The sequence below is a fragment of the Leishmania martiniquensis genome, chromosome 35 (assembly GCF_017916325.1).
Source record: "Leishmania martiniquensis isolate LSCM1 chromosome 35, whole genome shotgun sequence".
Lineage (NCBI taxonomy): Eukaryota > Euglenozoa > Kinetoplastea > Trypanosomatida > Trypanosomatidae > Leishmania > Leishmania martiniquensis.
Window position 1 is genome coordinate 1,490,001 of NC_090170.1, and position 19,868 is coordinate 1,509,868.

At 54.7% G+C, this 19,868-nt stretch overlaps 10 protein-coding genes across 10 annotated transcripts in view; all 10 read right to left on the reverse strand.

Moving 5' to 3' along the window:
* Positions 1 to 248, reverse strand: part of LSCM1_01145 (uncharacterized protein) — a gene marked incomplete at both ends in the record, with an annotated part of 444 nt that extends 196 nt beyond the window's left edge. The window contains one exon of the mRNA XM_067318770.1: positions 1 to 248. This exon is cut by the window's left edge and continues 196 nt beyond it. Coding sequence (XP_067174875.1) covers positions 1 to 248 — 248 coding nt within the window.
* Positions 249 to 964: 716 nt separating this feature from the next.
* LSCM1_01146 (uncharacterized protein) lies at positions 965 to 1,999 on the reverse strand (the record flags this gene model as incomplete). The annotated part of the gene is made up of 1 exon (XM_067318771.1): positions 965 to 1,999. One exon carries the CDS (start codon positions 1,997 to 1,999, stop codon positions 965 to 967), a length of 1,035 nt encoding a protein of 344 aa, XP_067174876.1.
* A 1,229-nt stretch (positions 2,000 to 3,228) lies between these two features.
* LSCM1_01147 (uncharacterized protein) lies at positions 3,229 to 4,161 on the reverse strand (the record flags this gene model as incomplete). Its single annotated transcript, XM_067318772.1, has 1 exon — positions 3,229 to 4,161. The coding sequence occupies one exon, from the start codon at positions 4,159 to 4,161 to the stop codon at positions 3,229 to 3,231; it is 933 nt and encodes a 310-aa protein (XP_067174877.1).
* A 1,305-nt stretch (positions 4,162 to 5,466) lies between these two features.
* Positions 5,467 to 6,231, reverse strand: LSCM1_01148 (uncharacterized protein; the record flags this gene model as incomplete). The annotated part of the gene is made up of 1 exon (XM_067318773.1): positions 5,467 to 6,231. The coding sequence occupies one exon, from the start codon at positions 6,229 to 6,231 to the stop codon at positions 5,467 to 5,469; it is 765 nt and encodes a 254-aa protein (XP_067174878.1).
* A 1,138-nt stretch (positions 6,232 to 7,369) lies between these two features.
* LSCM1_01149 (uncharacterized protein) lies at positions 7,370 to 8,308 on the reverse strand (the record flags this gene model as incomplete). The annotated part of the gene is made up of 1 exon (XM_067318774.1): positions 7,370 to 8,308. The coding sequence occupies one exon, from the start codon at positions 8,306 to 8,308 to the stop codon at positions 7,370 to 7,372; it is 939 nt and encodes a 312-aa protein (XP_067174879.1).
* A 2,045-nt stretch (positions 8,309 to 10,353) lies between these two features.
* On the reverse strand, positions 10,354 to 12,066 carry LSCM1_01150 (uncharacterized protein; the record flags this gene model as incomplete). Its single annotated transcript, XM_067318775.1, has 1 exon — positions 10,354 to 12,066. The coding sequence occupies one exon, from the start codon at positions 12,064 to 12,066 to the stop codon at positions 10,354 to 10,356; it is 1,713 nt and encodes a 570-aa protein (XP_067174880.1).
* A 1,072-nt stretch (positions 12,067 to 13,138) lies between these two features.
* On the reverse strand, positions 13,139 to 14,152 carry LSCM1_01151 (uncharacterized protein; the record flags this gene model as incomplete). The annotated part of the gene is made up of 1 exon (XM_067318776.1): positions 13,139 to 14,152. The coding sequence occupies one exon, from the start codon at positions 14,150 to 14,152 to the stop codon at positions 13,139 to 13,141; it is 1,014 nt and encodes a 337-aa protein (XP_067174881.1).
* Positions 14,153 to 15,004: 852 nt separating this feature from the next.
* LSCM1_01152 (uncharacterized protein) lies at positions 15,005 to 16,339 on the reverse strand (the record flags this gene model as incomplete). The annotated part of the gene is made up of 1 exon (XM_067318777.1): positions 15,005 to 16,339. The coding sequence occupies one exon, from the start codon at positions 16,337 to 16,339 to the stop codon at positions 15,005 to 15,007; it is 1,335 nt and encodes a 444-aa protein (XP_067174882.1).
* Positions 16,340 to 16,778: 439 nt separating this feature from the next.
* LSCM1_01153 (uncharacterized protein) lies at positions 16,779 to 17,222 on the reverse strand (the record flags this gene model as incomplete). The annotated part of the gene is made up of 1 exon (XM_067318778.1): positions 16,779 to 17,222. The coding sequence occupies one exon, from the start codon at positions 17,220 to 17,222 to the stop codon at positions 16,779 to 16,781; it is 444 nt and encodes a 147-aa protein (XP_067174883.1).
* Positions 17,223 to 17,752: 530 nt separating this feature from the next.
* On the reverse strand, positions 17,753 to 18,826 carry LSCM1_01154 (uncharacterized protein; the record flags this gene model as incomplete). Its single annotated transcript, XM_067318779.1, has 1 exon — positions 17,753 to 18,826. The coding sequence occupies one exon, from the start codon at positions 18,824 to 18,826 to the stop codon at positions 17,753 to 17,755; it is 1,074 nt and encodes a 357-aa protein (XP_067174884.1).
* Between the last annotated feature and the right edge of the window lie 1,042 nt (positions 18,827 to 19,868).

Here is a 19,868-nt window from a genome sequence, read left to right on the forward strand (position 1 = left end):
CACAAGTGCAGCGACGTGAAGACGTGTTCCTGTGGATTGTCGCGCGTTTCCAGCAGGGTTCCAACCACAACTACGGGCACTAGAATGACGGGGAAGTAGCGCAGCCAGCGGTACGTGGCGTAGCTTGTCATGCCAACGCGAGAGCGGCGCTCCTCAAACGGCATGGGAAAGACGCGGTTGATCGTCTCCAGCACTCTCGAGTGCCGTGTCATCTCCGCCTTGGCGCGCTTCACCCATAACTGAGACATTTGCAGGTTCTTTAGTCTTGTAAAGACACGAAGAAGCGGCCGAGCACGAGGCGAACGGCGGTAAGGTCAAAAAGAGCGAAAGTGCGCTCAGCTTCGCTATGGCTGGCGGAGCAGCCTGGAAGATGCGAGGATAGGGCGATGGAAAAACTTGGGACTCGTATTTAAGGGAAGAGGCACAGAAAGGCGATTCAGGAGGGAAGGCGGCGAGGGCTCGATGAGCTTGCGCCGCATGAAACCGCGTAGCTGTGGCGACGACGGAGGCACTGCAGACTCCCACATTTTCTCGACAGGTCGCGCATATGCACGCGCGCAGACACGCACATACACACAAACAGGCCGCTGAAAAGGTGGCCGGCGACAGAACCAGCCGGCGCTGGCAGTTACGTGCTGGCATGAGCGATGTAAAAGAATAGCGGAGGTAGCAACTAGCGTGTCCGTTATTCTAGCGAAAGCGCGATACTATTCGCCCCCACCATTTTTCGGTACACAAAGCGGCACGCTTTTACACCCCTGATCAGCGTCTACAAAGCGGAGTCAACGAAGAACGCAGCAAGCTCCCAAGTAGACGAGCAAGCTAAACGGGCAGCGAGAAGAAAACGGAAGCCGAGTACGAGGTAACGCAGGCTTTCAGGGCCCGAGAGGAGAAAGGGCAGCGGAAGCGGATTGAAGGGTGCTCCGATGCCTTGTTAATTCTATCAAGACCGCAGAAAAGGACGCTAGCTCCCCGATCGACGCTGCAGCTCAAGGCGCTTGTTGGCTAGCTTTAGGGCCGCAATGTCCTTGATGCAGCGCATATTGCGCGCAACCAGCTCCGCCACCTGTTGCGTCAGAAGACGATTTTCGCTACGTAGCACGGCCACAAGCCGCTTAAGCCGGGAAGCGCGACTGTGCGTGTCATCTGCGAGCGCACGCCGCTGACTGACGTCGACGCCGCTAGTAGGGTCCTCTCGGTGCCTCTCTGACGACTTTGCAGAGTTGTTCGGTGCAGCAGCAGCGCGCTTGGTGTCAGCGGCAGTGGCCTTCGCCATGGCAGCTTGAAGCGCGCTCGCCCTCTCAAGCGCCGACGACCGCGCTCGCTCGAATTCGAAAACACCATGGAGCTGCGTCATCTGCTCCTCAGTGCAGGTCCTCCCAGAGGCTACAGGCGAGGTGGCAAGCCTAGAGATGTCGACGCGTCTGTTCGGCATTGGTCTCTCAAGGGATTCAACACCGGACGTAGGGGCACCCTCCGCGCTTGCCTCCACGCCGCGCATAGACTCCTCGTAGAGTCGGTCGCAAAGATGATCGTAAAGCTGCTTGTAAAACTCTGCCGCCTCGCATGCCTCTTCGGACTGGCACAGTGAAAGTTCCTTTTCACGCTGCAGCCTCTGCACGCGGCACCGAAGCCCCGTGACCTCTTCTTGCAACACACATTCGACCGCTTTCTCCTCTGCCGCCGCCGCCAGTTCAGAATGCTCAGCGAGCTTGATGAGGCTGCGCAGTGCAAAGGCTTCCTGCTGAAAGGCAGAGACTTGCTGATGCGAGCTGGCAAGCTCCTGTTCCAGTTGCTCGCACGTATTCTGAAGATCTTGAACTCGACGATAGAGAAACGGCAGTTGCCGCAGCTTCCTCTCCTGATCCCGTCGCAGTCGCTCGCGGCTGTCGAGACCAGCGATCTGCCGCTTGGTTGTCGTTGTGGCGGCTTCCAGCGTCTTTGCGTTGCGAAACTCGGATGGCGAGGCACTTCTCCGGCTCGAAGGAGACTGCGGCATGGTGTGATGCGCAGCGCTGCATGCCCACCCTCAGGCCCTCGCCCGTTCTCCGAGCACTCAGTTGTGGGGTCCGGCCGTTCCTGTGTAAGGTGGATGCACGCAGAGAAGTGTGCAGCAGGAAGTGACGAGGAGGAGAGGTGCAGTTATCCACTGCGCTGGCGTCACCGAAATGGGAAGAGGGTAGCAGGCTAATGAAAAGAAGCCTCGCATCAGCCGCAGGGGACGCCGCTGCTCCCCTGACGTCGGGATCTGCACAAGGGAAAAGTACGCGGAAGAGCAGGAGAAAAAGAGCGAGAAAGTGGTGACATGAGAGCTGAGCAGCCGAGGAAGGGGAAGCAGGCGAGGTTACCCTAACCCCACACACGCGTCACTCAGCTCAAGTGTGCGTGTGCACGCCAGAACGCTTCTTTGGGTACACAGACCAGCCCTACCGAGCAAGGGCGAGGAACTTCGCATGGTACACCATGATCGAGCGCAGTTGTTGCGTAACAAGATTGGATTCTCCTTTGCCCTCAATCCTGAGCGTCGCCGTCTGAGGCGCTCGCATGCCTCACTTCATGGCTGCGGAGCGCGCAACCGACGCTATGTCTCTTCTCGCGTTCGGCATCGTGTTCCTTTGCACGCTGTGTGGCGTCAAATCTGCAGAGACATACCACAACGTCCTTTGCCGCCCACGCCCACACCGTCGCCCTGCCAGACTTCTCCGACCTCCTCGAGAAGCACACCGGCTGCAAGAAGAGTGTGGGAGAGCGCAGAGAGGAGCAAAAAAAGAAAACACGTGGAGTCAGCAGAAAGCCCTAAATGGTTGCGGGCGAAAGTGGGGAGGAAAGTCACAACGCAAGAGGGAAGATGACAAGAGCAGATGACAGCCGTTTCTGGCAGGTACGAAGTGATCGTACAGCTTTAGTCCATTCCCTTTGTGAACGTTGGTTACTTGTTGAACCTTGACAGAGAGCGCGTCCGTCATCATCGTTCTGTCATCCTCGTCCTCATCCTCATTCCCTTTCGCCTTCTGCGGCAGGCACACTCTCTCTCGTCGGCGTCGTCGTCAACGTGAGGAACGTGATGCAGAGAAAGCGGTTTAAGTGTGCGTGTTTGAAGCTCCTGTCGCCCACACAGTAGCAGTTGTAGCAGCATGAGCAGATGTGAGTGGCAGCGCACGCTCGCAGTGGGAATCACAATGCTCACATTCACAGATGCACTCCCATATGCGCGCCAGCGTCCGTTGCTCACAACCGCAAATTCTCTTCCTTTAGAGTCGCCCTCACTGCGGAGCACTCCGCCGTCTCTGCGGCGACCTGAAACGTGTTAGAGTAGCCAAACCACGCCTTGAAAGCGTCGTCGTCGAAGTTGAAGTGCACGTTCTTATCAACCGTTATCACCTCGCCTTCTTCAATGTCGCGTAGTGCCTGCAGCACGAAGCAGCCCTTTTCCTGCGGCATCACCCTCTTCTGCTGTGAGAGCCACCGCAGCATTTCCTCGTCCGGGAATCCAATCATGGAGTTCGGCTTTGGCGAGTGTAGCGCCAAGTCCATCACCGGAACCATGCCCATCAGCTCCCCCCGTCCCCGCTGCGCAAAAAGAGATTGCTCGAAGTATGGGTGCCCCGCGCTGCTAGCGTCATTAGTTGACCAAAACGGGATCGCGTGCCGGCGGAAGAGGCAGTAGGCGCGGCGGAAAGCTACATCAAAGTCGCTCTCCTCCACCTTGCACTGCGCCACGAGCGGCGCCGTCCACTCTTTGTAGCCTTTCGTCGCCTGCGCTGCATCCGCGAGTTTACTTATCGGCATCGCCTCGTCAAGCGGCAGCACGTTCAGGTAGCTCTTCAGGCCACGCGGGTGACCAGTAAGAAGCACCTTGGTGAGGAACCCCACGAATGCAAAGGAGCCTCGCGTCACGTCATCCCAGAACGGCACAGACTCGCCGTGTTCCTCAGGAGACACCCTCAAGGGAAAGTCCGGATCACTCGCAATGCTCAACACGCTCTGCGTTGCCGTGACAGGGACGATGGCGACGAAGTCGAACTCGGGAATCCGCTCGGTCGCGACAAGACCCGGTGGCGTGATGCCGATACGCTGGAAGAGGCGGCACCCTTTCATAACCGCCCACGTGACGAAGTCGAGCAACGTGGGGTCGCATCGGGCGATGCGTATGCCGCTCATCGCCAGAGCGCGCTCAAGGAAACGATACCACCAAAGTCAAGGAGGAAAAAGAACCTGCGCGACGGTGCAAAAGGGCGTGGGTTCGGGTAGATCAATTTGTGTAGAGAAGCAGTCTAACTACACAGAGCAGCATCGTGAAACTGAGGCATATGAAGAGCAGAGGAAGTCGCCACACCGGCCAGAAAGTAAAGCGCCGACAGAAAAGATGGCAGCACCGAAGCAAAAAAGGAAGGCGTCGAACCGGCGACGTCGCAAGAGAAAAGAGGTCAAGAGAAATGGATAGAGGAACACTCTCGTGCCTGCAGAGTTGCATGAGTCATACGTCGATGCTATCTCTTGTGGTGGCCAGCCAGCCGTCTCTGCCCCCCCCCTGCGCAAAAGACGAAGAAACAGAAACGCCGAAGAGGAAGGCAAGAGCAAAACAAGATACACAGAAGAGCCGGCCACAAGCATGAAAAGCGGCAGCGGACATGACCAGCCGGAGCTATATCCATGCATCTTCTTCCAAAGTCGAATGGAAGCGTCCAAAATCGCGCCTTCGCCATGGCAGCGACGATGAGCGATCTCGAAAGAAAGAGAGCGCCTGACTTACTGTGTATGATCCCTCTCCCTACACACACACACACACCTCTTTAGAGATTGAAGAGAGCCTCCCAACCTTTTTGTGTTCTTTGAGGGAGGAGGCTTTGCGGGCGCAGCTCTTGTTTCTTTTTGCTTGCAGCTCCACTTCACGAAACATTGAAGGGATAGGCAGCCCAAGAGCTGTGCGACCGGCACCCTCTCCTCTAATGATGATCCTTCGCTCACCGAACGGAAGAAACAGAAGAGAGAAACATTTGATGGCGAAAATAAAAAATGGCAGCACACAAACTCACGGATCTGCTGGCAGATAGATCAAGAGAGAGGGGCAGCGGTATACTCGCGCTCGATAGCCTACACATACGCCAACATACACACACACACAGACGCACACAAATCAGTTTGCAGGCACATTTGTGATCGGAGACGTGCCTTGAGGCCCTGCTGGGAGAGAGCGAGGGGGAGAGCCCCCCTGACTGGAGCCAGAGCCTTCCGGGCTACCAGCACTTGTCCCTCACATGCGCGCAGGCACAGCCCAAGTCGACGGCTTCCACACACCAGCACAGGCTCTGTACGCAACTTTCCTCTCGGTCCGCGTCGGATTCCCTCAGCCCGCCGTTTTCTCGCATCTCAGCGGCCAAACACCACACCGCAGGAAGCGCGCCCGATCCCATAGACACATGTACGCTGCCTCTGCTTACATGTCGACGCTTGGCGCTCTGTGCGTCAGACTTCGACGATATCGACAAGGTGGTGAATCTCCTCTTTGAGGATCGGCGTCGTGCCAGGCGGGAGCCTGATCTCCTGTCGAGGGTACAGGCGCTCGTTCGGCTTGTCGTAGCCGATTATGAGTTCCATCTTTTCCTTTGTGATGACGCACACGTCCACCTGGGTACCACTGTAGGGGTCATTGAAGATACCCTTGCGGACAGCAGACGCCACCAGCTCCTTGGCCTCCTCGCACGTCATGTTGTCCTTGTAGGCAGCCTCCATCTGTGCCATAGCGGCAATGCTACCGCTACCCATCGTCACGAAGGGCAAACGATCGGTGCTGCCATGTGGCGCGATGGTGGCCAAGAACGGACCCTCCACGTCCACCCCACCAAGAACGAGCGCAGCGCTGACGTGGCCCTGGTAGCGGTACAAGTGACGCTTCAACAGCGTCAGGGCCTCGAGTACGCGCGACTGCTTGCCCGTCTCGAGCCGGTGGAGAGCCAGGTGCGACGACACCATGCTCGTCACGGCCTCCGTGTCCGCCGACGTGCCGGCGCCACAGCACATTATGTTCGGGGCCATGTAGTGAATCTTTCGGCAGTGCTTGTCCGCTACAATACTGCCCTCGGTGGCACGTGTATCAGCGCCTAGCACGACGCCGTCCCTGTAAACCACACCGACAATCGTTGTGCCGGTCTTCAGCGTGCGTGGTGCAGAGTATCCCTCACCCTTCAGGTTATGGTTACGCTGCACATTTTCGAAGTTGAAGCCAGGCATCGTGCAAGCGAGATCCTTCCTTTTCCTTGGGCAGTGTTGGGAATTCCGTATGTTGCCGTCGCTGTCTGTCCCTTCCTTTTCTCCTGTTGCTTGCAAGCGAGTGAGGGAATAAAGGAGCGAGAGAGACACCGCAGCAAGAAAAAAGGGGGGCTCTCGCTATGCCGCTGCGGCACCTCACATGCAGACAGGGACCGGGGGGAAGAGGAGGGGAAGAGGGTGCACAGGGAGGGGGGAATACTCGAGTCTTTGGGGAGAAAAGGAGTGAGGCGCAGGTGGCTGGGGGGGGGGATGGAAAGGGAAGGAGCTGTGGTCCAGCAGGCCGACAATGTGAAGACCCACAAGGCACGTGGCGCACAAAAGCAGCAAATGAAGTAATACGTCAGGTGCAGAGGAGTGAGGGACAGAGGAAGCGGAGGAGCGCGGCGCGCAGGATGTGCGGGCGTCGAGTCAAGCCGGTGTTGTCCAAGCCAAATCATGGGCGTAGGCAGCGGCGCGGTCGACAGATAGCTTTAACTCGATGTGTGTTGTTCATGTGTAATGCACATTCACCAACAGCGGGCGGAGGCGCAGTTGTGCCCGTCACAGCGCCCTGCAATGGTGCGCATTTATTATGCACAATAGAGTTGAGGGGGATTCAAAAAGCAGTGCCTTGCAGCTGCGTTACCTGGTTGGCGGGAAAAAAGGTGGGGCAGAGGCAGACCTGCCTCCTCTCCCCTCTAATCCACATGACCAACACGCCCATCCCCGTGTCTGTGTCTGCATGTGTGGGTGGGTGTTCTTTATCGCCCATCTGCGATAGGGCGGAAAAAATTGTGATAGCACCAACGGCGCCGCACACCTACACCAGGACCCTGACACGTGCAGAGGCGCACAGACACAGATGTGCCAGGAGCACCATCAAAGCAATTCCGGCGGAGCAAACCTCATACGCCAATGTGATGACTGGGAATACGGCACAGCAAAGACGCGAGAAACGGTGAGAAGCGCTCCACGGGATGTTCTCAGGTCGCGCCACAGCTCCCCCTACAGGCTCACAAGCTCTCCTCGCATGTAAACATCACCTCCAGCGCACCCGTAATGAAGCAGGGGTGATACCACAGGAGGCGGGGCATTGGGTAGAGCTTAATAGCAACGCGGCCTAAGGCGACTTCTTCAGGTTTTTGAAGTCGTACTTGTCAGACGGCTGCAGGTTCATCCAGTAGTCTTCACCCTTCTTCTGGCGGCTGTCCTCCTCAACCTCGCCGAATTCACCTGCCGTAGGCTGCCCGTCGGCGAGAAAGGCGGGTTCTTCTCCCGCTGGCAGCTCTGCCGTCGCAGGCGCGTTCGGGGCAATCATCTTATTCGCCTCGTCGAAGGAAGCCGAGTCAGTCAGCTTGGCGCGTGGTTGATCAGGAGTCGGTCCAGCGAAACGATAGGCGTCCTGCACGTGCTCCTGAATCGCTGCTGCTAGCTTCTCTTTGGTGCCCTCTGTGTTGGTCAGGTTCAGCTTGACGACGCGGCGCGAGACGGGGTAGCCGAACAGCGGCGGTGGCACAGCCTTGAGACCCAGCTTCAGCCGCTCCCGCCCCTCAATGTTCGGCTCCAGAATGCTGAAGACGTAGTAGTGCTTATACTTAGAGATCTTTCGGGACTGCTTGATGTGAACCAAGTCACCCTCCACGCAGGCGAGATCCTCATCGTGAGCAAAGAAGCGGCTCGTACGCGACACGCGCTGGTTGAACTTCGGGTAGTACACCATGTGATTTGCTGCCACCACAGCCGTCTTGAGCATGCTGGTGCCCACCACATAGCCGATCTTGTCAGAGCCCTGGCGGGGCTGGTTGAAAATCATTGACGTCAGGTCGTAGGGCCACGGCATGCGACGCGGACGCTGCCCTTGCACACCGGTCATCGAGACAGCCCAGTGATGGCGCGTGCGATTTGGAAAGGCGTTGCGCTTGAACTTGCGGACGTAGACACGGTGATCGGCGTTGTGTGTGTTTTTGGTGCGTGCGCCACCGTACATCATGACGCACCGCTGACGGTGCTCCGTCTGGAAGTTCCACCACGGGAGCCGAAATAGTGAATGACGAAGCATAGGGACTTTGTGAGGCGGGCCGGTCGTCACAGCAAGATCAAGCCAAGTACCCTTCAGCACGGGGTGCGACCTGGGCAGAAGGCAACCCCGACAAGAGAAGCAGTTCTAATTACCACAATCCCTGTGTCCTTCCAATATGTTCCAGAGGAGTAAAGAAGTATGCAGCCACGTCATGAAAAAAACCGAAGCACCGCAGCACGTGACAGCACCTCCGCTACACCAACACCGAGAAAAGAGCAGGCAGAAGGGCTCCCCCAGCCCCACTCCTTCACTGATTGAACCCTGCTTCCTTGTGAGCAGGTGCGTGCCTTCGTGGAAGACCTCTCCACACAAAACTAGGAGTCGTAGGGCACGTTGATTTGAATGTGTGTCGTGCACGAAGACACTTCGCGTTCACAGCAGCAATGGGCACGGAAGCAACACAACCGAAAAGCGATTCGCCCGTGCAAACTGTGTGTATCAATGTGTGCAGATAGTGCACCGGCTAAGAAAAGGTACGAAGAGCGAACGCCAACCCCAGGAAGACGCTAGCGAGGGATAGGCACCAAGACGAGAAGAGGTCTTCCATTGATGATTTGCATCTGTTTGTTTCCCCTCCCCCCTTCGCCCCATGCCTCTCCAAGGAGTAAGAAGGGCAAGAGGGTGACATGGAGCATGAAATCGTTCCCCGGTAAGCGCGAGTGGCCGCGTGGACATGCAGGAAGAAGGAATCGGGGGAGGAAACGGTCCGAGAGAAGCAGCAGGAAGCTCCTGCAGAGAGTTGTCCCTTTCTCTCGCCTGCCGCAGCGGAGCACCCGATGGGTGCATGTGTGCAGCTGTGTATGTGTGTGTGTGGTGTAAAAGGTCCTACAGAGCGACGCCGAAAGCTCGGGGGTACGGGGGGTGAAGCCTTTGCGTAACACGTCTGTTTGATTTCGCTTGTGTGTGTGTGCGTATGTATGTGTGTGTACGTTCCCTCCTACCTTCAGCCTGGCACGTGGGGAGGGGAGTGTCAGTAGGTGTTGGCGCGGGTTCGTTATTTATGAGAACGATCCATTGACTTTGGGTGTGCGGGCTGTCGTAGGGTGCGCACATTTTCTTTTAGGAGCAAAGATACGGGAAGGGGTAACAAAGAGAAACATAAAACGTCCACAAGCGAGCAAACGGCAGTTACAACTTAGCTCAATAAGCCAACAAGGGGAGACACACCAGAGGAGAAGCTGCTAGCTTCATTTTCCCGCGCACTTTGCAGCACCTCTACGCAAGCATATGCACACACACACATGTACACACAACTGCCTGTGATGCTTCGTTCCCTCCATCGGCGCCGTACTGCCGGCTGCCGTCTCTCCCCTCCCTCTCACGGCACCACCTTCCAAGTTGAGAGGCGCAGTCTCTCCCTTCATCATTCCCCTTCTCTCAAGTTCTGTCCACTGTGGCAAGCGGCACAGTCGCGGAGAACGCGGCGACGCACAGAGGGGGGGGCACAACGCAGGCACACAGATGGCAAAGAACCGACAAAATAGAAATGTATGCATGCGCGGGTGTGGGCGCGTGAGAGAGGCGCTGAGGAAAAGGCCTGACGGCAGTGCAGTGTGGAATGAAAGGGGAACGTTCTCTATATGCGCCTATAGCGTGAGGAAGGCGAACAGGTTGTCTGCAAAAGAGACGAAGACGAGTCGGCGCGACAGTCGCGAAGCCGAAGAAAGTCGGCCTTTTGTGATGTGGCCATCACCGCTGCACCCTTCTCTTCAATCACCCGCGAACGCCTCCCCCGCTTCGTCTGACGAGGCTCGTCGGCATAGCCTTTTTTTACTACGCATGTAGCTGCCGCCGTGAAAATATATTCGGGCTCGGCAAAAAGGAGGAGGAGATCGGTAAGGGGAATGCGCATGCAGCGCATTTCTTCTGAGACCTCTGCAGTGCGAGAGGCTGCTTCTGCGCATCATGCTTCCGCTACGTTCCTCTCTCCCACCCTCACCTCATTGTACGCCCCGCAGGGCACACGCAACAGGCGCCAAGGCCGGCGGCGATGGCGCAAGGGGAGCAAGCGAGTGTATACGCGTCTACTTGCCGCGGCCGCCCTTCATGCGTGTGACACCTGGTGCGCCAGCAAACATACCGCCCATTCCTGCCTTGCTCATGGCCATGTTGCCACCACGGCCGCCGCCGCCGACTGCCTGCTTCTTGGCAGCGTCTGATTCTGGGTTTGTCACAGTCTCATCGATCGAGAGAATCAGGCACGCTGCCTCGGTGGCGCTTTGCAGTGCGTTCCGCTTCACCAGCGTTGGCTCCCACACAAAGTTGGCGAAGGTGTCGCATACACCCCCGTTGAAAATGTCGACGCCGTACCACTGACTGTCCTTTTCAGAGGTCACGTAGTGTTTCTGGCGCAGCTTGTTCACTGTGTCAGTGCTATCGTGGCCGGCGTTCTCAGCGAGCTGGCGTGGAATGACCTCCAGCGCGCGGGCGTATCCAGCGACCACCATCTGCTCCTTGCCCTTGATCGTCCGCGAGTACTCGCGCAGTTTCTTGCTCAGCTCCATCTCGACGGCACCACCGCCGCCCACGACAGAGCCCGTCTTGATGGCGCGCTTCACGATGCAAATGGCGTCGTGCAGGGAACGGTCCGCCTCCTCAATGAACTGTTGGGCACCGCCGCGCAGGATGACAGTGGACGTCTTGGAGGTTTTGCAGCCGGTGAAGAAGTTGAAGCGCTCCGTACCAACCTGCCGCTCCTCGAACGTGCCGCACGTGCCCAACACTTCAGCCGGCACGTTGTTCAAAGTGGACTGCACCACACCGCCGGTAGCCATGCAGACACGCGTCATGTCATCGTTCGCCACGCGGCCGGCGCAGAAGATATCCCTATCTGCAAAGTACTGCGTGGCTAAGTCGCCGATCGGTAGGCGAGAGAGAACCACATTGGCGCCCGTCGCCACACATTTGTCCAGCTTATCAAAGATAATCTTCCACTCCGCATCGACTATGGACTGGTACTGCTTCGGGTCCTTGAGGCGCACCTCCGCATTATCTTTCTCTGCCTTAAGCTCCAGCTCCACGTTCAGCAGCAGCACCTTCGGGTTGTCGAACTTCTTGCGCTGCTGCTCGAAGCCGGCATACGAAAATGTCTTCTTGAACGCAACGCCGTCCACCAGCACGCTGTCGCGCATGCTACCGCCGGCCACCTTCTTGATGCCGATGAGGTCAAGGTTCATGTCCTTGTCCAGAGCCATCACCGCCTTCACTGCCATCTCTGCGAAGAAGCGCCGTTCAGTGTTGATGAGCTTCGAGTTGAGAGCGGTCTCGGCACACCGAATCAAGTTTTCCTCGTTCGAGCTGCCGTTGGCCTTGAACGGGACGCAGAGCGCATCCAACACCTTCATTGCGATGCTGAGGGCGTTGCGGTAGGCTTTGACAATCACCTGCGGCGCGATGCCGTCTTCAACACACTGCTTCGACTCCTTTAGCAGCTCGCCAGCGAGAACGACGACAGAGGTCGTGCCATCACCCACCTCGTTATCTTGTGCGCGTGCAATGTCCACAAGACTCTTTGCGGCTGGGTGCACAATTTCGAGCAGATTCATGATGGTGGCACCATCGTTACTAATCTGCACATCACGTCCGTTGTGGATGAGCTTATCCATGCCGCATGGTCCGAGAGTGGACTTCACAGTATCCACAACGTTGATGCAGGCATTAATATTGCTGATGAGCTGCGGCTTACCCTGTGAGGTGTCCGTACCCTCGCGGAGAAGCACAAGCTGTGGCTGAATCATGGCGCAGCTGTGGGTGCGCGAGAAACGAGACTTGTAAGAACGGATAGAATCTGACGAAATGACGAGAACAAGCCCAACAGCTCACGAGCCTTTGGCCTCAATCCGACGAGGCCTCCCAAGACGAACAGAACGATGGCGCGAGGTGCTTTCTTTGCGAAAGAAAACACAAGTTTAGGCGTGTGCGTGTGTGGTGAAGCGAGGCGTACAGAGAGACGAACGTTAGTGAGGGGGAAAAAGTTCCTTGTTCCGAGTAATTGTCAAAGAGATGAAAAATATAAACAAATTCTGTTTCGTTTAGTGGTCCGAGTCCCACCATCACCGCACACGCCACAATGCGCGCAAGAGAGGGGAGGAGAAAGGCAGGGCAAAAGGGCGGTGAAGCGTAGAGACGTCTACCAACAGCGAGATTCACGCACTGAAACCAGTAAAAGTGGGTGCATGGACGAGGAGGACAAGGAAGGAAACAGCAGTCGATCTCCTCGACAGGCAAGCGAGGAGCCTCACTCGCTTTCCGTTGCCGCCCCCCTTCCCGTGTGTATCTTTCTGTCGTAGCACCAGGGGATCCATGCATTGTGCGCTACCGTGGAAGTAGACAGGGTCGGCATACCTTGCACACAGCTGTGGCATCACTGCAGACGCCAAATTGTTTCGTTTTTGTTTCATGAAAAGGCACCTCTGCTCTTACATGGCAAGATACGAGAAGAAGGCTCAACGCACGCACGAGAAGCAGTGCCGGCGCTTGCTAAGTGGTTGAAGAAGCGGTGCGAAGAGCGTAGGGCTCCGCCATCTGCGTTAGCCTGCCATTGGTATGTGCTTTGCGCGTCAGGCTATGTACATCCAAGACGGATAGGGGAAGAGACAACCCAGAAGCACAGTGCTCCGGGAACGTCCCGACTGTCGCCGCAGTATGTACACTGCTAAAAGAGCAGAAAGAGGGTAAGCGGCAAGCAAGCAAGACTGCTGGGTGCCCTAGTGCGCTACCCCCTCTCATGTCTTTGCCATCTAGACGCGCAGTCTGCCCCCCCACACACACACAAACACACTTTTCTCCGGTCATCTACCGATAAGTGGGTCAGTGTTTGTTCTGCAGCAGAGAAAAGAAGAACTCCGATTCGAGCGGGCCATCCTCTTCCAGGTCGGTGCAGTGGACGGCATTACGAATGCGGTCAATGCCGTACCTGGAGCGAAGAGAGTGAGGAAAAAGCGCGTGACACACCTCTGGGTCGTGTGGTCCACACACGGCCCGCAGCGCCGGCACAGCGTTCTCGGCGCAAACCTCAATGGCCCAGCACGGACCAGACGACACCTGCTCTACCATCTTCTTGTACTCGGGAAGAACTCCGTTGTAGACCTCTAAGAAGTCCTCGGCGTCCGCCACTGTCAACTGGTAAGAGCCTAGGGCACTAATGTAAAATCCCTCCGCGACCAAGCGATGAAGAATGGGGCCCTGATAGCCGCTGGTGATCGCGTGTGGCTTGATGACGCACACGGCGCAGTTCTTCAGCGCCGCCGTCGACTCGCCTGGTCCCATGACCGCCTCCCTCAGCTCCTGCACAGCAGTATCACTCAAAATCTGCGACACGGCGGCAGAAAAGGAAGTCGCCACCGAGGCCACCTTTTCCCGGGCACCGGCGCCGCTTACGAGTAAAACGAGGCACCGCTGCGACTTCGATGCAACTCGGGCAGCGAGGCCCTGCGAAAGCTCTACTAAGCGGATGAACGTGATCCGCAGATCCTGCGTTGTCAGAGCCTCTACCACGGATCCCGCCACCGCGGAGTAATGCTCCATGTCAACAGTGATCATGCATTCGCAAGAGTTGGCGGTGAGCCGCATGCGCGTTGCGTCGTCGCCGTAGTCGATAATACGAAGGGGACGGGAAAAGACGTTAATGGTTGCCCCCACGTACAGCTCATTTGGACTCAGTGAGGGATACGCGCACCGTTTCAGAAATAAGCGCTTAGTCTTAAGATCGTACATCTCTATTGTTTTGTCGTCCGTGAAGTAGCAAAACTGATACGTGCGAGAGAGGCTCGCTTGTGGGTCGAAATACTCCACCACAAACGTGTCCCTTTGCTCACTCACCATTTCTCTGTGGGGGTGCGCGAGTGATTGTGTCGGAGAGGGGGTGTACGAAGCCTGTGCGGCGTTTCGTGCTGGAGGAGCACGAAGCAGCGCGAGGTCTTGATGCTGCTCGGGGATGTAGAGTGCACGTCCTCACGCACCTCTAAGCGATCAAGGCTATTCCGAGTTGCTGGAAGATAATTCAAAAACAGAGAATCGGGAACGAAAGCACGACTTGAAAATTAAAAGTTTGGTCCGAGGCCAAAAGACGCAGTGCAGGGGAATGGCGTAAAACGGACTTTCGAGTGAGTCGGAAGAGGGCCACGTCTCCTTTAGTGGATTGGGCGAAGCGCCAGCATCGGGCACATCTTTTCCGAGGGGCATTCGCTTCCAGCGCTTCAGTGGCACGCACACGCACACACATGCACAGAGACACAGACACAGATTTGCGACATTCAACTCCAGGATGCTGGACAGTTCAGCCGCAAAGGTCTGCAAGGTGGTCAGCAGGCGATACAAGAAGGGGCAGCGAAAAAGCATCGCGAAGTCATGAGTAGGAAGACTTCTGTCACGGAAGGACAAGGCAGAGAAGAAAGAAAAAAAGCATAATACATTTAAACGAAAAACATCAATGTTTAGTACTGAAGGAACAGCGAAAATCGTGACGGCGGCGCTGCATTGTGGAGCAACCCATGAAAATCGCTTCCGGTTGTTTGGCGAAGGAACTCGGTCGCCCATGCATGCACGCACACACACACAATTAACCTGTTAAAGTCGCAGAGGAGGACGCTGCACGCCTCGAACGACAAATCCGATGAAACGGTCAAACATGTAAGGGAGGTCAATGCGCGCCTAGTTTCAAACTGCATGGATCGGCTACTCCACGTAGCCGTAAGTCTTGCGCTTCGCTAGCGGCTTCACATTGTCACCATGGATGCGGGACATCTCCTTCACTGCCTCGCGTTTCTCGGCCTTCTTGATACGACGTGATGTACGTAGAATCGCCTTTGGTGCATTGCGCTGGTTGCTAATTCGCTTCACCTCGACGAAGTTCGCGTACTTATTCTTTAAAGAGCGCATATAGTTGAATGTGTGCTTCTCTGGACCGCGTAGTGGGCGAATGGGTTTGCTAGCGTCGGACTTCCACACACGCAGCACCGCATCTTCGCTCCCGGTGTAAATATAGTTGTTGTCGGGAGACCATTTCACCGCGTACACGCCGGCCATCCGCTTTGTGTGGAACATCTCAATGGAGTCGGACTTAGTTGTCTGGTGCAAGTCCCAAATGCGCAACGTGGCGTCTTGTGATCCGGCGGCAAACATGGTGCCAGTGGGACTGAAGTCGACAGATGTGACGGGACGGATATGACCCTGAAAGACGTTGCGCGGACGTCCAGGTACGCGAATGTCAAACAAGTAGCAGTTGCGGTCGTCGCTTCCCGTCACAAACACGTTTGGGTCCATCGGGTTCCATGATAGGGAGGTAGAGCACATCTCCATCACGATCTTGCTGTGGGCACACTGGCTGCGAACGTCGTAAAGGAAGACGCCACGATCAGCCATGCAGCATGCAACTAAATTGGTTTCGATTTTGTTGAATCGGCAGGAGGACACCGTGTCGTCCCCCCACGAAAATCGCTGAAGTGGCTGCGTGCGGTTGACGTCCCAGATGCTCACCACGTCCGACGACGTGGCGAACCACGACTTGTGAAAATGGTGATCGATGGAGGAGAAGGGGAAATCGCCTAAAAACTCTGCCACCGGCTCAATGCGCTCCACCTCGGGGTCGAAGTCCAAATCCCACATCTTCACAGTTTTGTCACGTGAGGCGGTGAAACAGGCGACACCGTCTGGAGAGATAGTCACGCCGTCAACAGAGTGCCGATGTGCATCGATGACTGCGCGCTGCTTCCGCGTCATCACGTCCCAAACTATCAGCCCACCGTCAACTGCGCCCGTGGCTACAATGGAAAGGTTGGTAATATCAGTAGCGATTGACTGAATTGTATCCTGATGACCTGGGAGCGCAGCTACAAAAGGCTTTGCGAACATACGGTCCATTTTGGCAGCAAGCACCGCGCGCGTGAACTCTACCTGCTTGGCCATCGGATTAAACTTTGGATCATAATTTCGATTCGCCTTCGGTACCTCCGTCGCGCGATCTTTTGTCCACTCCAACTCAGAGCGGCTGATAGCCTTTACCTTGACCATTTTCCACCAAGAAGCAGTGCTTCACAATGTAAGACGTGCGAAATGATAACTTTCGAAAACGCAGCACGGTTATGGAGAGTCAAAGAGGAACTGAGACAGCTGTGCCAGCAGGCTGAAACTCGAACGCTACAGCTGTACAACCACAAGTAAAGGAAAATACAGTGGGTACGGAATCGAAAGAAAGTAAAGGGAAGCGCATCACCTAAGCTCGTAGCTTTACCAGGCATGTACTCCCGTGTCGGCGGAATGTACAGCTGCACTTAGGCTTCGTTGCTCGCAGAAAAGCCTCCACAGCTCCTTTGTTTGATGTACGCTTCTCACCATCGCTAATTTGTTTTATTTTTTGGCTTCAGGATAGCCCGCTAATAAACATCGACAGGAACAACGTTGACAAAAAATTAACTGTCTGGTGCATCTAGCGATGAAGATGGGCACTTGATTAGCCAGCCTCCTCTGTACATTCGTGCTCGGTGAAGGGGGCCAGCATTTTCTCAACGAACTTTTCATAATGGATAACACCATTATCCTCGAATCCTTTAATCAGGTCTCGAAACTCTTCCTCGTGGTACTTCTCTCCCATGGTTGTCATGATGTGCCGCAGCTCGGCGACCGAAACAGTCCCATCTAAGTTTTTGTCGAAGACACGAAAAGCCTCCTTGACCGCCTCTGCCGTGTCCATCTTGTCATCGTGTTTTTCCACAAGAGCCTCATAGCAAGCCATATCCACATCTGTCGCTGTCAACATGATCTCCTTTATCTTCTCCTCGCTTGGATTGAGTCCTGCAGCTCGAAGTGCCGTCGGAATGGAAGCTTTCGGTATTTTGCCATCATGCTGTAAAAGCTCAAACGCCTCTTTCATCAAGCTAGAGCGTGACATTATCATAAAAGAGCGGCGAGAAATTTCCTCAAAAATAACTACCCAAGCAAATGTACAGCTTGTTTTTTTTTGCTAGTCAAAAACAAAATGTAATTCGATCCCTTCTATTTCTAGTACTGAGATAATGACAAAAGCAGAATAGTAATGAAAAAGAGGCCGTGTGTAATTTCCGTGAAAGAGAATCAGACGTGCGAAAAAAAGGTGGTTGCCGAGGCATATAATACGAATCCGTGCGGGAAAAAGCTATCAGCAAGGGTCTGTGGCTGAAAAAGCACCGTCGTGGATATAGGAGGGAATTATGATGCTTCGCGCATTCCCCTTCATACTCGATGTACGTGGGCGCCAGGACACACCAACTTGAGCGCAAGCGTTCTCCTTCTTCCCTACTGTGACCAGTGCCCTTGCTTGTTCGCTCTGCTTTTGCTGGGACTGTAACGACGAATGTTGCAATTAGCATTAAATGATAAAAAATATGCATTCACTTGAACTTCCGAAAGGGAAAGTACGGGAAAAGGCGGTGGTACACAGCCCTTCCACTACATTAACTCCACGTCACCAACAACGATCATTGCAAAGCAAAACCAAAACCACCAAAACCGGCGAAAGCCGTCAGCCACTCTTTCGACTCCCTCGAAACGCGAGTGGGCTTTAAGCCAGTTGTATTCAGAAAAATTTGCGGGAATCTGAATCTCTTTTTTCTCCATGTCAATGTAGTAGGGACGACCTGGTCGTACTACTCTAATTTCCTGGCCCTTCAAAAACCACCGGTAAAGAAAAGCGGATTTTAGCATGCTAGAAAGGAACTGCTCCAATTCGTCAGGGTTGACAAAGTCAGGGCTAGTTTTCCGCTTAGGGTCATCCCAAAAGCTTGTTTCGAATGAGTTGAATTTCAGCGTGGCTCCTACTCGAACGCGCACTTTTTCAATATTGGCGGTCTGCCGAGTTTGCTGGTCTTCCATCATCAGCTGTACGGCTTGCAAGCGAGGAGCGACAGTTGACAGAAATGTCAAGATTTCTTGCGCCGAAGCGGTATCTAAAATCTTGACCGCGCCTGAAGTCCAGTCCACGTGAAAAGCGCTGCAGCGCTCCTGAACTTTGCGAACAGGGTACACGTCCACAGTCTTTGCCTCACGCTCCTGTAGCAGCCAGTTGGTGAGGGTTCCGGCTGTAATAGTCTTCTCCGCAAGAGGAATGTTCACAAGGCTGTTATTGCAAGGGTCTTTCACCACATGAATAGACAAGAATGAGAACGCGGCGGTACGCTTGAACATGGAATCATTGTCCAAGATTCGCTTCGAAAAGCTCGTGTAATCAACTTCATCATCCCATGTGACTCGCTTCCATTTCATCCGCTTTATCAGTTCCTCTGATTCGTAAAACTGCTGCAAGGCGCGCGACGTGCTGCTCGTGTTAGCCTGCTCTGGTGTCTGATCAACGTTCTCGTTTTTCGACTCTCTTACTGACCGAAAAAAGTCAATGAAGTCTTTCGTGTAGGCGACAAAGCCCTTTTCCATCTTATAGCGCTCCTTCCGCAAAGCGCGCGTAAGATTTTTCTGTTGAGTGAGCCATTCTAAGACATCTGGCTGGAACACCAGTCTCCTTGCAGACATGACGTTTTGCTCAGTCAAGTGCACCTCTAGGGAGGCTCAAAAGTGTCGTCGGAAATGGGCAGCTGATCTTCAAGAAGGGGAGGAGCGAACAATGCAAGTTACAGTGGAGGAGACGAAATGTTGATAACATACAGAGCATACAGCATGCTCTTTGTGAAATAGTATGGGAAAAAAGAGGCTCGCTATGCGTGCAGAAAACTGTAGGTGGCGGCAGCTGCTTTGCGTGATGATATCGGTGGCTACGCATTGCATTGGAAACCTTTGTCGGATTGCTCTATACACACTTTTCTTTAGAATGAGAACATAAACGAACTTATACTGTTCTGTTCATGATTTCATGTCTGTTTTTTTTTTACACCTAGATTGCAGTCCTGTTTCATTTTCTGGGAAGGATAGAGTCACTAAAAGAACGTGAATTGCAAAGAAAGACTGCCGTAACCCTAAGACGAAAAACAACAGTGCAAGGGTGCGCAGAGAATTCTCCACTGGTGACTAAAAAAAAACAGCATACAATTTCCGTGTCGCTTCACAGTCCCATCTCACATACTGATATTGGCTCCTCTCTTTTTTTTCGAAGAATCACTGAGGGTACCTGGTGTCCCAGAGCCAATGATGTGATAGGCCCATCTGCCACCGCCTCGGTGGACAGAGCCTCCTTATACTCACATCTAGCAATTTTAAGATCTGACAAAACTGCTGGGTAGGATGCCATTCTGCGTGACATAGTGGCTCCTGAGACAACCAGAACCTGGGTTCCGTGATTAATGGCAGCCGCGAGTAAATTCTTGCCAAAGAAATAGCGAAGAGCCACGAAAACTATCTGATTTAGAAAAGTGAAATTCAGCGCACATCCGCTGCTAAATGTACATGCCCCGGTACTCTCATCTATTGGTTTCAGCGCAAGGCTTTGTTTTCATAAAATTATGGCAGCGCACCTCCAAGTATGCATGGCGGCCATCGCAGTTGTGAATAGCAGTTTGCAGTGGTGCAGCCTTGTTTTTCTCATTTTCAGGGCGAATGACGCCGAAAGGACCACTTAGAA